Here is a 17,202-nt window from a genome sequence, read left to right as displayed (position 1 = left end):
AACACAGAGGTCATGCCTCCCTCTGCATGTTCCTTTGGGAAACAGTTTAAGTAGCAGCTGCAGCTTTTCATACCTCCATCCTCCAAAACCAAAGAAAAAAATCCCACAGTGGTATGCTCACATGTATCTCTGAATATTGACACAGTTTGGTATGAAATATGGACATTTCTTTTTTAATCCTGAAAATGGAAATGCTGACAAACTTAACTACAGCAATGTGACTGGTGCTGCTATAAATTAACCCCAACAAACCAATGACATAATTACCTTCCGATTATTCTGTTTATCCATCCTGAGTCTTTTCCTAGGTGCTTCCTGAACTTCAAAATCTTCTGTAGGCTCCTTTGTCCTCTTTTTTTGGTTTCTTTTATTTCCATGTAAATTACCTTGGGATGGGGGATGGGGGAAACTCACATGAAAAATAATCTAAAACCCACTTTGAAATTATTTGAACTGATCTAGTTATTTAAGGTACTTTTCTTTCAGTCATTATTTTTAAAACATGGTTAAACATTAACACAGTTTGATGACCCTGCTTAGGGTCTGGTTTCTGGTGCTGAAGACTAACTCTAGAACAAATCCAAATCAACTGCTTCATACTCAAAGTTATTTTACAAAGATGAATCCACCTATGCGAAAACTAGTTTAAGATCAGAACGTTACTGTCCAACATTTGTTTGGTATCATCGAACTGCACGTGACTGATCTGTACAGCTTTTAACTCTCCTGGCACTTTGTAACTGTGTCTTACCACTAAAATGACTTTCTAAGTCTCCTCCTTAAGCTTACTTTAAGTGGTGATCTACTAAGGGGCCTCTGAAAAAACAAGATATCACCAACTGCACGGATTAATTCTTTCTGGTATGGCAATTCCAGACTCTAACAAGCTGACTGTATTTTACATGAGACCATAAGATCCCTTGCCTTTATGAATCAGAATCCTATGAACAGAACCACATTGGCCATTTTAGACCACAGTTATTCATGTATTTAGATGGTAAAGGTCAAGCAGCTGCTAAATACAAAAGGTCAGTGAGTAATCTACATACCCCTGCCACAGGTTCCACTATTGTCTGCACCTCAAAGAGATAGATGAGGGTTTGGGAAGTGGTCTGTTTCATCAAGATGAAATGACAACATAATTACACTCTCTAGTACTCTCTAGTTCATGAAGCTACAGAGTATTATTAGTATGAAAATTGCAAGCTCCAGGGGCACAAATATGTTAACTGAAAATTGCCCTACAGCTACAAGCATTCTATTCCAGTGGGAACAAATGTCTGCAAATATTAAAAATATAGCTATTTAAAAATATGGATAATTTTCAAATTAATGTTCTTATCTAAATAATCTAGGACATATTCTATGATCAAACTAAATCCACAAAGCAGACTGAAATGGCTCCAGGAGAACCTGCTACTCACAAAAAGCCAGCAAAAAAAATCCCAGAACATTCTTCCAAATTTAAGATAAGAGGATTTGAGATGGGGAACAAGTGAACTGACATATTTTCATCTATAGGTAACTATAAATGTACACAATATATGTACTAGAAACACCTGGTACAGGTACAATTTCAATTACATTTCTTGCAATATGACACTGAGGAAGGTGAACAAAATTCAGCACTACAGTGTTAAGATATTTAATTTGGGATCCATTAAAGTTCTAACGTCAAGGAAGACAACATCTGAGAAAAAATGAAGAGATTATGATACGTGGGCGATTACATAAAAAAATACACTCAATAGCTACTTATAATGATGAGCTATTTGCACACAACACAAATTTCAATTACTTCTGGATCTTGATCTCCTTTTAGGTGAGTCTTGAAACACTTTACGTTTGGCCTCTCCAATATTCTTCAATGATGAACCTTGAGAGATACAGAATGTGTGTTTTTTTTAAACTGATATCCAAATATTTAACACTTAAATTTTAAAGTTAAAAACTTTTCATTTTTTCCACAAAATTATGTTATTTCACACACACACACAGATAGTTAACAAAACTGACTGCCATTTTTATACAAGTTTTTCCAAGTCTCACAAACTTTCAAACACTCCCTCTCATTCTTGTCATTGCCCAAAGCAGCACCTGTTGGCTTCTAATACTTCCATAGTGAGCCTTCTTAAAATGCTGTAAAGCTATTTAAATTTCAAAAATGATTGCTAGTTAAATTTGATAAGAGTTCATGCAAATGGCAAACTATCTTCTTCCTCCTCCTTTCTCAAGTAAGTGACTCCAAACACCCTCAAATATTTTGGAAAACAATCGAGACTGTTCATCAAAAAACAAACATCAGAAAACAGCAACAAAAAATATAAGGAGAGAAAAACTAAAGTACTTGCAAACTTGCACAAAGTCCTAAAAACTTTGAGTAACACAATAAAATGCCAAATGGGTGAAGGGTTCAGAATAAAGTTTGGAATAGCTCTTCCTGAGTTGATGATGATGTGAAGTAATACGCTTTAGGCATATATGAAGAAAAGGTGCAGCACTGATTAATTCTAACTGTTCTATAAAAACAACATCTCAAATTTTACTAGCAGTAACACTTCATCTTCCCTTCCCACCATCCACTTGTAACAAGCAGTGGATGCAATGGCAGCTGCTTATGGGCAGAAGAAGAATGAGAAATCAGCAATGTCTAAACAGCAGAAGGTTTACATATAACAACTTTTCAGAACAATGAGCAAGAAATGTAGACTTCATGGGTTGCGTTTATTGTAACCATTGGCATTCCTTTGCTATTGGCACAAACACCAAGAATTAAAACTGGAAAACAGTGAAAGCTGTTTTCCCTACAGGGTCTCAAATATGTGCTTAGTTTAACGCCACTATGTATATCAAATTTAGTTAGAGTACACTAGCACAGTTTTACGTTTACCAGAGTCTTCTTCAGATTTGGGAGAGGTCACTATGGCAAACTTTGTGTTATAGCGAGCTTTCTGTTTTTCACTAAGCATGTTCCACTGCGATTCGAGCAGCTCTTCAATCTCCTCACTCGAAGCATCTGGATGTTCAGCAACCACCTATACATGCAGAAATAGGGTTGAATTAAAAAAAAGGTGACCATTGGAAAGAACGCTGTACCCACTTCCATCACTTTGGAAAACTGGATACAAACAAGTTATCTAATATTTCTGCTGTAGACAGAACTAGAATAAATCCTACTGTATCTAGTTTTGCTTTGAATAACCACTTCTCTGTGTCTTAAAAAAAAAGTAATTTAGCTTATTCAGAAGTATTAAGACTAATTTTGGAAGTATCCATTTGCCCTTTGCCATTCAAAAAATGGAGTAAGTGGAGTAAGTATAAATCTTGTCCTGTGGTCATTCAAAAAAACCGTGTATTGCTTCTCAATGAAGTTTAAATATAAATCCACAAATGACAGGCAAGCAATACTGGAATATATGCTTGCCTAGAAAGAAATCCATCAATTCACAGCAAAACTCATTAATCATAGAACTCAGTGCACCTAACTCAGCAGAGTAATTTACACAAGTTAGCATCTGATTCAACATTTTCCTGTATTGATTCATCATTTTTGTATTATGCATATGAACACTAGAAACTCACAAGCTGTACATCTTTTTTAATGCTATAGGCAGGACACATAATATCCATCAACATGTAGTTTAATAGAGTTTGTAGAAGTGTATTCAACACCAAAAAAAAATAAAACAAGTATTAAAAACAAAGAAAAAATCCTCCCAAACTCCTTCTGTACATCCCCCCCCTACTTCTACTTAAGGAAAATCAGATTTGATTAATCATACAAGTCAAAAAACTCTAGGCTTGTACAGAAATGAAACAGTACATTTGAAAACAATCCTCATCTCATTACCCAGCATTCCCTAAAACCCTGAGTGATGCAACTGATACTCCAAAAACACAGAGAAATCAAAATCTACGTCAAGAAAACCAATCATTCAAAGAGTAACACCATTCAACAGAACAAAAATACAATTTTTCTGATAAGGTGAAATGACTAAGCCTAATTTCTTAGAATTTAGGGTCTTAAAACTACATTTCCTGTTATCAAACAGGATGCAAATATGACTGCTGCTTTTCAAGGTCTTAAAATAGTTGCAGTACCTTCCTTCCATTGGTCAGTATCTAATTATGGAAATCCATGCTTTTTCTCCTAGTAGAGTACTAAGAATTGTCTTGTTTCTATGTAGCATAATCCATCTGCATAAGGCTTGAGGAGTACAAATACCTTTGAAAGCCTCTGCTCAAAGTTTGATTAAAATCCAACAACTGGATTCACATTATTGAAAGGGAGGAACATAAACCCACAAGACACCCCCTTCCACAAATCTCACTTCTTCAGGACATGAAATTAGCATCAATTTTGACTGCTGTCACAAATGTCCAGGTCATTGTGCTCAATGAGGGCACAGAACCATTTAATTATCTGAGAAATAACTAGATTTATTCAGACAAATGAGATACACATTAACATTACCTCCAGTCTCAACAAAGTAAGAATAAAAATAACTTTCAGCTGACCAGCAGTACTGTGAAATGACAAGGAAAACACACTCAGAATTCTTAATGGTGAACGGACCCTTGCAAGTAAGGCCTCCAAGGAAAATGTTCAGTGGTCTTCTCCAAAGTCTCCCTGTTAGTGAAATGGCTCCTTAACTTTTCTCACAACAGACTCGTGGCCAAATCAATTAATGTAAACAGTGTAGTTGTCTGCCTCTCACTTGAATGATACCTTTATCTCCAATCAGATCCTTCCAGTGCTTACTAGGCTTATATTTTTCACAAGGGAAGCACATAATGACAACAGCACAAAATACACCTTTACTCCTTTGGTAACAGCACAAAATACTTAATGCATCACCACAACCACAAAAGCACTCCAAGCTTTCAGCACCTCCCTCAGGGATGTGGAAAGTGTGTCTCTTAAATCATTAAAAACATATTCCAGTAGTTAAATAATAATAAAATTAAACTGATATATTAATCTCACTACCACACAAAGCCAGACTCCAAACAAGACACAGCAGAAATGGCTCTACTTTCAACAGAACTTGGTATTACTAAAGGCCCTGCAAGAGTAGTCTTCAGTCATCCCTTTCATTTCTGTCCCTCCCCAAGACTGGGGACAGAGAGCCTCTTCTGGGTCTGTGATGTTCCTTTCTTCCTAAGTTTTTACATGCATATACTAAGAAAGCCATACACTAAACTCTCCAATGCCACCAATACAAGTAGCTCAAAACCAGGTTTGTTTCTTAGCCAATATTATCACTCTTTCCAAAGCATCAGAACATCTACAAGACAACAAAACAAACCTTGGTGAAAGTCACCCAAGTTGAACCAGATAAGCCTAACAGAAGGGGACACTCCAAATAAACTGGGTACAACCTCCACCTTCCACCAATGGCATGAACCTGCCATTATAAAAGCAACATGAAAGGCAAAAAGCATAAATATCTAAATTGGTGTTTCCAGTGTTTCTGGTGTTTGCCAGTCAAATTCCAATCAAGACACAGGGAAGACAGGTTCTTCTGATGATCATTTAGAGGTATCTGCAGCTTTCACAACCTAGTTCTGTTCTACCCACAGAAGTGTTTCTGTACCTGTTAGAATGGATCACACATTCAGGCAGATTTGGGTTTTCATGACAGATCTTATTAAAAGGTATTCTAGGCAGAAATGGCAGGATGCCCTCTCTCTAAAAATATGTTATATTTTTAAACTTACTTCCTTCTACTTAAACTTGTGCAACATTAGCCACTATCGTCAGTGAAAATTTCAAGTTTAAGAAAGTTTTTCAATTTCCTGAAATGACAATGAAGACAAAGCATTTCCTAAATTTCATATATTCTAATAGTCTTCATATTTTCCATCTATTAATTTGAGAATTACAGTATAACCACAGTAGGGAACAAAGCCTGATAACTGGCAAAGAAAACAGAAATATCAGAGACTCAGCACATCTCTTCTCTGCAAGGTATGTTTGGCTAAGAGTCCATAAAGCCAGCCATCATAATCTCAGTTCTTCCAGAGAAGCAATTTTATGTCCCTCACTACTGCAAAAGACTTTTTGCTACATACATTGAAGACCAAGGTAATTCCCTCTTGGAATGTCACTTACAGAACTGTGAACAGAACTCATGTGTCTCTAACATAAGACAGATGATTTACCCATACAGCTTTTCATGATTAGTATGTCAAAATCTGTATTTAATGGTCTGGCTACAAAACCATTTCCTTTCCAGAGCCAGCAAACTGCAATGCCAATGCTTTTCTCAATTTAACCAAAGCCACTAAAAGGTTTATGTAACACTGTGCTCATTTTCATTCTCAATATTAGCTTAAGTTTCAATGATCTAATAAGATCCCAAGTTGAACCACAACTAATTGACTTCTGTACAACAGAATCTGTTTTCCAGTATTTCTTTATAAAATTTACATCTATTAATTCTTTTCTAATACAAATATGCTATAATGAAGTCGACCATTCAGTAGCTAAAGAGTATGACAAAGTCACTACTCAGCTTCCTGATCCTTCTGTGAACAATATCTAAGAGTACAAATACAAGAAAACGTAAGATATCACACTGGCTTCAGATCATGGAATAGTACTGCAAATGGAGCAAAAGCTGTAAGAAGTAAAATTATAGACCTGATTTTAAAGTAATGAACTACACCAGCAGTAATGCTTTCACACTTTTAACAGTCTTCCTAAAAAACGTTGATAATAAGGCATTTACTTATTCTACCTTGTATAAGTACCTCAAGTATAAGTACCTCAAGAGGACCTAGTTTCTGTCCCAGCAGATTGCACACACTGGCAGTGATTTTTACAAGCTTCTTTTGAAGCTCAGCAAAAGGTTCTGGGTAAGTAAATGAGGTTTTGAGGTGCTCAAAGATAAGGGAACACAAAGAAGCAACTGAGCCATGTCCTCAGAAAGAATGCAAAAGTCATCTACAAGCAGACTGCCATAAACAGCATAATCTTTGTTATATTTACCTGAGCATATATATATGCATATGTATTATATTGTATATATATTAAAGACAAAATATGGCTAATACAAAGGACTATTAGTTTATGTGGGAAGACACTAACACAACTTTTGCTTGAAATACAAAGGCAGTTACCACCATCTTGTTTATATTGCTCACTTTCATTCCCTTCTTTCTCTATTTCTGTCTTCAGTAAGATTTGACGTGGGCTTACCTCATCAAACCCAGAATATTATGGATTGTGCAGTAATAACTAATTTTTGTTTACTAAAGATGTTTTTTCAAGTACAGAAATTAGAAGAGGCAATCAACAATAATAACAGCTAAAAGAGACTAACCTCATCTCTGTACTTCTGACAAAAGACCAAAAACTGAGATACTGCATCGCCCTTTCTGCTTCGTGGAGTAGACGCTGGAGTTTTCTTTCTATTGAGAGGGGAGCCTATCCCTCTTTTGGATTCTGCCTGTTCAGATGACTTTTGAGGAGTAGTATTCTTATCCTCCAACTGACTGCTCTCTTGTATATCATCAGCAGCAGACAGTTTTGATGTCCTTCTCCTCCTCTTGCTAGGAATGCCAGACTCTTTCATTGATTTCAGATTTGGAGTGGTTTCTTCATTTGAGCAGGATGACTCATCCATCTCCTCCAAGGGTTCCACAGCAATGCCAACCTCCTTTGCCACTCGAGGATTAAGATGAGGTCTGTCCCTGACATAGATGAAGGTGAACTTGGCCCTGCGCTCCTCCACTGTCATGCCCACGGCTTCACTGGCTTGCTTCACACCCATCTCCCACTGTGGCCGCAGCTTCCCTGACACGGGCTTCAGCATCTGCAAGAGGAGACAACCGTGTGAGGCATCTGCCCTCTTGTGATTTCAAAATGCTGACATTAACAGAAAACAATCCCAAGAGACTAACTGTCATGCAGATCTGTCATTCAGAGTCCATATGGAGCTGTATTTGATAGTACTGACACCACACACGAATCCATGACAAAGTAGAAGAGTACTAATTTTTACTGAGTAACAAATAACGGTAAATCACCCCATCCTTTGCATCTGTAAATAAAATGTAAGACTGCAAGATCCTGTAAAACAAGCTGTCTTTAAGCTTTTTATCATACCTATTTATATCTGTACTACCTGTAATGCTAAAATAAAAAAGCTCCAAATCTTGCCTGATATGGTAACCTCTTACCTTTATTTTCTCTGCTTTAGTGAGGGCTTGTCTTGCACTCTCTTGGCATAATTGTTCAAACTGGTCTTTTTCTTTGAAAGGCACCAGGCTCTTCTCAAATATCCAGGCTCGCTCTGGGGCATCTCCAAAAAACTGAACGTGATATTGACGAAAACTCTTCTTCTGTCCTGAAAATTAAAAAAACCCCAAGTGTATTTAAGATATAAACTCTGGTAAGGCTCTGCACTTTCAGACTTGAAGTCTGTAAGCTGCTACAGTTGCCACTACAAAAGCACAATAAAACTTGATAACCTTTCAAAAACCCACGTAACCAGCCTGAAAGTCTCTGAGATATGTATGAAGTCTGACCCCAAAGCTCCATAGTTTAATTCCCAGTAGGAACATGCTTGGCTAAATTAACTCCAGGTTACAGTCACCTGTCAGTTTTCCATGTGTATTAACTTTACATGTAGGTCTGGGTGCTGCTGAAAATGAATTTAGCATTCATTTCTCAATAAACGCTGAGAAAGTTCCACAGCTTGGAGAGCTCGTGCACTCAGCCTCCTCTCTGAGTCTCCTGAACTTTATCTTTTAATATTCTTCAACAGAGACATATACTTAATCTGGTTTTAACCCTTGCAATCAGAACTTCATAATAATCAAGATTTTTCAGGAATCAAAGGAATCAATAAAGGATTTGGCCTTTAGTACGTGAGCCCTTCTTTCTGTTTGTGCTCCACAGGCTGCATTCAGACATTTGGTACTGGGTTTTGCTGGGTCTGTTTCTATAGTTTCTGATAAAGATGTACTACAAAGATTCCTGATAATGAACATAAACCTTGCTCCTTTCAAGGAACAGAGTAATTGATAGGAACCAATAAGCAGCTCTACCACTCTCAAAATCCATCTCTTAATGTCATAGTAGACCTAATAATCCAAAGACTACAAATGACAAGGACTGCTTGATCCAAACTCTGAAAGACTGCCACAAGGAAAATTTGTCTAAGGAGTCTATAATAACCATTCCAACAACTGTATTATAAATCCTTGAAAAGGTTCTCAAGAAGCCATTTAGTTTACTACCAATTTTGAATCTAGCTATAATCCTAGAGATATTAATTCAATTTGTTCTTTAAAACCTCCTATGAATGAGATCAGACCATTTCTCTGGGCAATCCACCCCAATGCCTCACAGCCTCCAGCCCTTCCAACTCTTTCTTAATGTGTAGTCTAAATATTTATTGCTACTAAGCCTCAAAAGTTTCAGGTATCAGAACAGAGAACAAAGGTACAAATGATATTAAGAAATTGTACAGGTTCATACCTAAAAAATTCATTAATACTTGGTAGTTCCTGCATTTAAAATCAACCATTGTCTGTAGGTATCAGTATTGACTCTATGAATCAGAAAATTTAGCTGCCTGAATTATAGATTGCTTTTAGTAAACTATAATCATCAAGAATATTTAATTCCCATCAGCTTTAATAAAATTTTCAGCCTGTATCAATTTACCAAGCATCTCCACAAAAACAATGAAAAACACCGTCAGGTTTGGGTTTTTTCTTTTTTTAACAAGACTCCACACAGTTTGACAGATAACAATTTTGGTACCTTTCAGAGAACACTTGAGTTAAAAGATACACTGCTATATGCTCAACAATAGCATTCACATGATTTTAACATTCCTGTTGACAACAAGTTGCTGACCAACGGCATAGATGAAGAACAGAATTTTTCCAAAGCAATCACTTTGTATATCTGAAGAAATCTGAATTACATACCTTTTAGTTTAGTGTAGGCATGGAGAACAGGATCAGCAGAAACCATACATGGCCACCACGGGAAACCAGACACTTTTGACCACACTAGATCTCCTATATTGTACTTCAACAGATGGACTTTTTCCTCTTTGATGGTACTTTGAGTTGGATCTCTCTTAGCAAGAACCTTAATAGATAAAAAGGAAAAAAAAAACAAACCCAAACTGATCATCACCTTTTTTCAGATATGCATCAGTGCTAATAGAAGGAGGAAAATAAGAAATAGTTAATAAGAATAAAGGGCTGTCATGTTTGCTTGTAAACAATAATTGCATTTCATGTGCAATGAAAACTTAAAGTTTTAAGTCATAGCTTTTGTTCTCTAACAGGAAAAAACCCACTTTCCAGTTACAATTTTGTTTTTAATTCGAAATATTGGCAAGTAAGCTGTTGTTTGCCTGTATCTTTTCAAATAACTGCTGAGAGACCATCAGGAAGGGTAACTTTGATTTCAAATCCATTACCTGAGCACTGGATGTAGATGTGGAAGAGTCAACCTCGCTCTGCATTGAATATTATTAATCAAGTTAAGTACTATACACACAATTATACAATAGATTTAAAAAAGACTTAAAAAACCAAAACCAAACAAAAACTCCAGACTAGAACAGACTGAAATACTCTTTATGTCTGAATAGAAACTACATAAATAACCAGCTTTAAAACCCCAAGCTCTCCATCTTTCAGCTGTTTTTCCACCTACTGAGCACTTGTAATATGAACCATTCCCCCTATACTTTTGTGAGATTTTTCTGTTCCAGTTCTAGCAGTAGAAGTTTGTGAATGCTCTGTTGATGCTCTAAAGCTATTTTAGCTATTGGAATACAATTACAGAACTTATTCCACTTCAAGCTACAAGGGTGTTTCATGTTCCCCTGTGACTACATCGTAACAAAGTTCAGCACCACAGACATCTATCACCAACTAAAACTGTCTCACAAAGTTTGCTGCATGTTGTCTTTTTGGCTTCATCAGTTCTATTTGATATAAACAGAGTGCACCTTTATCTAGGTTAAGCACTAACTGTAAAAAAGCACAGAAGGTGTCTCATTACAGGTATATCACATATTTTATAAAATCACGTATTTTGAATCTCCTCTTTAATTTTCCAGTACTAAAATTATATGCAACATTTATCATTCATCTTGTTTAGTACCAGCTCATCATTCAGAGGGCAGTTAAAATTTAATTAAAAGTGGCAAACGGAAAGAAAGAAGATGGTTAAGAAATTAGAAATGTAGAATTTGGAAACAAGTACTTGGGAGCATTATGCTGAACCAGAGTAGGTCACTTCACCTTGTACAGATTTTCAAACCCAGAAAATACTTCCATAAATAATTACGCATTATTTTCCAAACATAAACAACTAAAACCTTTGAGTTTGTGCTGTAAGAGATTTATTTCCAACTCAAATATAGAGGTACCTCCAGTCAAAACCCTTAAAATTCAACATACTCAGAAATCCATTTCTCAAAGCTTTTAAAGCCCTGCTTGGTAAACACACATGAAGCCATGTCCTCTGATTGCTAGGGGCAATTACTCATCCAGTGATTCAGCTTTTCTGATGAATTCAGACTTGGCTCATGTGACTCCAGCTAGAGCTATGTTCCCATGTCTCAAGGCAAATTTTTGGCTGAGGATTCTCTAAGACTGTCAGAAAACCCTTCCTGCGAGCTTGCCTCAAGTACAGCACTCTCAACAAACCTAAAAGATTCCAAGCAGATGCGAAAAATCAAATACTCTTTCTAGCAGTTAAACATGATGTGTAAAGTTACGCTCAAAAGCTAAAAATTAAGAAGCCCATATGTCAGGGGCAGGTCTGGAAAAATCCTGACACACACGAACCAACTTCAGCACTTCAGCTGAAGAGGTAGGATGAAATTTTTTTTCAATGAGTCAACTTTTCAGAAATGTGAAAGTTACTCAGGAGTCTGAAACTCATTTTTAATTTATGACTCCCTGTATTATTCAGAAAGTGCAAGTAAGCTACAAAGATTTATGACTCCAGTCTGAGAGGGAGCTGGATGGAATAATGAAAAGGCTCTAGTAGTGTTTCTAACTGCAGCATAATATAAAAGAGGTGGCAGTACAGGGGTGAATATCACATTCCAATGTGTCTACAAGCACTTCACAAAATTTTAGAAATGCCAAGAATTCTTTTACTGTACTGGATCATGATAAAAAAACTTGAAAATTACATGCTCCGACAAAACCTGCAAGATTTATCTATGGCGGGCTTGGTGTTCTTACAGTTTTTACTATTGATAAAACATTTCTACTTTAAAAAAATGGCAAAATACAGCACAGCATTCTATATCCATGGAGCTCTCATACGATAATTTTTTTAAAGTCTATAGAAAATATCACCACTTGCTCACTTCCATCTTACTTTCCCACACCATTCTGGTTGTGTTTGATTTTTTCATTCTGGGAATTGCTCTGATGAGTACAATAGGTATCTCAGCAGTAAACAATGAGGTGCAATTCCTGGCATGCACGTTGGCCATGCAGCTGTAGGACACATCAACAGTTTCTTCAGTACTTCCTCTCAGAAATATCTTTGCAAACCAAAAATGCAAAATACATGCAATATACATACAGTCATATATTTAGATTTTACTTCAGTATCCAGGTAGGGTTATTTTAATTATTAATGCAAGGGGAGAAAGAAATTATTTCTAAATGTCATCCAAATACCTCAGGTATCTCTCTCCTACACACTGAGGACTGAAGCATCTTTATGAGATGCATTTCTAAAGAATAGGAGATCGCTGTCAAGTTACAAAGTGGTGCAGAAAAAAGGTAATTCGGCTCGCAGTTTCTTTTTCCTCCCAAAGGAAACAGAAATTGTTTTTTAGGGAAGTCTGAACTCATAACAATATGTGGTCAGACAGCACAGGGCATGTGACTGCAGCCATGGAAGATGGAGAGGCAGGACTAGAAGCACAGTCCTGTGACCAGAAGGCAGGGAGCACCTCCTGCAAGGCCTGACCAGTTCTTCCTGTGATGGTACTTAAGCAAACAAATTAAGATGGGAGACTCCTGGTTAGAACTAAACTATTTTAAAATATCTTCCCCTCAAATTTTGGCTTCTTTGTGTCTTTTTTTAATGACTTTTTATTTCTTGAAATTGTACTCACTTGTAATTAGATCTCCTACCCATTAATGTCAACAGGCTTCCTGTGCTGCAGAGGAGCACAAAACACTCTCTGGTTCTAACACTGCTAAGTAAATCTGGACTGCCCTGCATATGCCCCATCCCATTACTTTTTACTGCAGTTTTGCCAGAATTAAAACCATTTAATTGCAGAATTTCCTCCACCCCTCCTTCCTTAATTATAGGCAAGCTCTGCAGCCTGAGGAACTCCCACCTCAGTCACCCTAGCCATCACCTTAGCTCCAGCCTTTAAACCAGTTATCCTAAACATCAGAAAGAAACAGCTTGGGAACAGATTACTTTTTTACTTTAAGGAATTTAAGGATTTTGTTCCCCTTTCAAACATGAGACTGCAGAGAATTTACATAAATGGGGAACACCGAGGTGAGGAGGTGATGACTCCCACACAGACTAATCCTAACACTGAATATACAAGCCATTCCACAGGCTTTGCAGTACTCAGCGTGGCAGACAGAAATTCCTGACTTTCTGGAGTAATGAAACAATTGCTTAGAAAGGCAGCAAGATGGATTTCAAGTTTATTTTGTCCAGGAGGATGTGGAGTGTGAAAATTGAGTAATTCCTTTATAGTAACTCAATTTTCCTTTGAGAAATTACGACTTGAAGAGAAGCAGCATCCTCAAAAACTCATCTGGGCCAGCAGCTGCAACAGGCTGAGAAGGACTGAAAAATAAATCAAAATTTAACATGCATTTCCTCTTTCCTTAGCATATGACAGATTTGTTTGTCATTTCCTCAGCACTTTCACAGGCAATGAGTGACAGGCAGATTGACAAGAATTTACAACACTGCTGTCAACATTCCACCAGCCCAAAGAAGTGGCTTGGCCACAGAAAACACAAGTGTTTAATTAACTTTGGCTACACCTGCTCAAAAGAAACCAATCAGCTTCCATTTAGTTCTAATCTGCCTAACGAAAATGATGAGACAAGAACACACCACGAATACTAGGTAATTTCAAAGCTTAAAAGTATCTTAAAATGACCCAAACCAAACTCATTTAAAAGGGCAGCATCTTTACTGTATTGAGAGCTTTAGGTTTATTGGTAGACCCTGCTACAAAAACACTATTATGAGTGTTTAGTAAACAAGGAAGAAAGGTAATTTTTACAAAAACACTAAGAAGACTTATTAGGTGGTGTCAGATTGAGATGACTTTATCCCTTTTAAAAGTAATCAGTGGTGTTTTGTGTGTATTTCAGCTGTTTTGTTTGTGTAGGCTCATGTGCACATATATGCAAGGAATTATAAACCTTCAAAATTATTGTAAATTACCTTGAGCATCAAAGAACTACTACTTCACTATATAAACTTGAAAAGCTATAGAAATCATAAAGAAACCCTTCTCTGTTAATTGTCATAAAGGGATTATACAAAAAACAATGCTGAGAACTGGTGAAGAGTACATCACAATTATTTAATATTGGATAAAAAAGTACAAACCATTAAGAGAAGTGAAGACAGTAAATGCTCTTTTCTGTGTAATGTAACTAGGAAGTACATACTGAACACCTTAAGCTGCAGATATCTGGTATTTCCATTTTCATTTTCAATTCAGTTTCATTCTGTACCAAAGAACTTTCACTTTCACTGTAACAGAAGGCCCTGCCACAAACGCAGACTGCTGGAGGTCCAGCTGCAGGTCAGGATAAAAACAAAACTCCTCACATTACAAAGAAATTAAACAGAAATAATCAAGGTCCCTAAACAGAATACATGCAATTAAAATGTATTTTGAATTGAAGTTAGAACACAAACTTAGTCAAACCTATTTCTTTCCCATGAAAAAAAGCTAAGATTGGTTGCTGACCAAACACACATTATTTTTCTCTTCCTGCTATCTATTTGTGCTGTGCTCCTATTGTCTCTCATGGACCTGTGTAATGAAAATAAAAGTGAAAATGTTTTGTCTTTTCTTGCTTGTCTATCAGCACAGATAGAGAACTAAGGAAATGGTTGTAGAAAAAACTTCATTCCTTTCAGAGATTCAGGAGAAGTGGCTGGTGTGTCTGGAGAAGAAGGGAGCAGCAGAATAGAACAGATAAGATTACTTTTGTAATATTTTGACACTTGAATTCCCCAATGACTAGGGATATTATAACCTAAAAAACAAACAACCAAAGTAACAGGACAACAATTTCGTGCCTTCCTTCCTCAGAAAACCACCATAACAATTCTCTTCTTAGAAAAGCTCTTTGTTTTGGTGTGAAAAATTCAAGAATTTCATACGACAAAAGACAAATCAACATTGAGTCTTCAGCCAAAGGAACTCAGGGGTGCAGCTGCTGTCCCCAAGAGTGCCACCCTGTCATTCCACACAGAGAAATGGCTGCTTCTCACTGTGACTGATGACAAAAACCTCATTAACTCAAATCACTTTAAACCCCAAAACTACAATTACAGCTAATCAAAAGCAATACAAAGTCCTCAATATGTACTATTGCTTCAAATAAAAAATGTGGCAACTTAAGTCTGTTAAGAAATGGACAGTGCTCATTCTAAGTGACTCTGTCTATAAAAATACAGTATTCTCACAACCCTAACTGCCTAAGTGGTTTTTAAATTTCTTTTAAAGAATATAATTCACACATTATAGTAAATCTGTTCATCCCCAAAGGGCCTGAGAGGCCCTATCTTTATCCAAATAGCTCCTACCTTCTGGGATGTGGGGGAGTATATTCAGATAGTAGATGAGAAGTAACTGAACACACTAAGAATAAAACTAAAGTTTTTTTCACCTGTTATATTCCGTTCACTACGTAATAGAAGAATTCTGTGCAATTACATACTTGGCAAACCACTGCCTACAGAGAGAATGTTGCAGGCTGAAGAGTAAAGACTAAACCAGAACCTCACAAGATTAAGGAAAAATGTGGAATTATTACTACAAAATGGAGAAGGGTGAGGAAACATAAAGAAGCAGTGAACTGGCGAAGATTGATGTTCCATCTTCAATAGAACAGCAGAGGACACTGCAACAGAGCATTCAAAAGACTGCAGCTCCCAAAAGGCCATTGCATTCATATCTGCACAATTAAATCTGCAACAACCTCATAAAATATACAGTGAGGTAAAGACTACTGAGGAGGAAGTGGACATGAAATGTCTACACCAAAACAGAAAAGCAAACCAACTCTATTCTGAATTGACGTGTTAAGTTTTTCAGATTTGTAACTGTTTTATACCAAACTAGAGATTTAACTAAAATCTTCCAAATTCAATTTTGAGAGCAATTACATTAAATGTATTTCATCAAGTTATCTTTCATTTTCTTCTATTACTAACCACTTACTCAATTTCTTCTTCACTAAAAGGGGGTCAAATCTGACGGTGTGAAAAATTATGTTTGCAGAAGACAATATATTTTCATCTTCCTGCCACAATCCAGATTTTTTTCCCCTCAACGTGCTTAGATGGTAAAGCTATAAAACAGTGTAAAAAATGCTGAAGAAAATCACTGCAGATCTGAAAACTCTTCTGTGCTGGCTGAGGCTGTTTGAAACCACATATTAAGTTTTATGACAATGGGTTTGTTTCCTCTGTTTCTTCCCACAAACTCATCTAAAGCAGTTATTGGATAGCAGGTTGAGTATCACCATGCAGGACCCTTCTCTCCAGGAAGGAAAGCAAACAAAAGACAATAAAATTCATTTAAATTTAGACAGGGATTCAGAATGTAGGTTGTGGATTTTAAAACAAGACAGAAGTTCAAATCTGTCTTTCAAATAAAGCAGTAAACTCCTGGTTGCATTTAAATTCTTTTTTTTTCTGGCTTTGGTTCCCTCATTAGCAAGTCTCTAGCAGATGAGAGAATTTCATTTAAAAGCAAATCTGTCTACTCAAACCAGCAGTCTTCCTTTACCCAAACACTGTATAAGCAAGTATTTCAGACATAAACTTAACACGATATTTTAGTAACTAGGACACAACTCTTTTTTCAGAGTAGAGTTGAAGAGAAACAGATTAAATCACTCACAGATTGAGTAAAATGTGAGTTCTGGAGCACTTCCCAATCCTTAGTCTTTCTTAAAAACATG

At 36.6% G+C, this 17,202-nt stretch overlaps 1 protein-coding gene across 3 annotated transcripts in view; it reads right to left on the bottom strand.

Annotated features, from left to right (window-relative positions):
- The window catches only part of NSD2 (nuclear receptor binding SET domain protein 2), a 72,370-nt gene that overhangs the window by 32,366 nt on the left and 22,802 nt on the right, over nt 1-17,202 (bottom strand). For all 3 annotated transcript variants that reach the window (XM_014895229.2, XM_014895231.2, XM_088163027.1), the window contains exons 3-8: nt 9,949-10,114; nt 8,188-8,354; nt 7,329-7,820; nt 2,891-3,035; nt 1,799-1,876; nt 268-386 (exon numbers count right to left, since the gene is read on the bottom strand). In XM_014895229.2, the coding sequence (XP_014750715.1) occupies nt 268-386; nt 1,799-1,876; nt 2,891-3,035; nt 7,329-7,820; nt 8,188-8,354; nt 9,949-10,114 (1,167 nt within the window). The remainder of the gene's footprint in view (nt 1-267; nt 387-1,798; nt 1,877-2,890; nt 3,036-7,328; nt 7,821-8,187; nt 8,355-9,948; nt 10,115-17,202) is intronic.

Source organism: Sturnus vulgaris, chromosome 4, assembly GCF_052056855.1.
Source record: "Sturnus vulgaris isolate bStuVul1 chromosome 4, bStuVul1.hap1, whole genome shotgun sequence".
NCBI classification, from domain to species: Eukaryota; Metazoa; Chordata; class Aves; order Passeriformes; family Sturnidae; genus Sturnus; species Sturnus vulgaris.
This window is presented reverse-complemented; position numbering and strand designations above follow the sequence as displayed.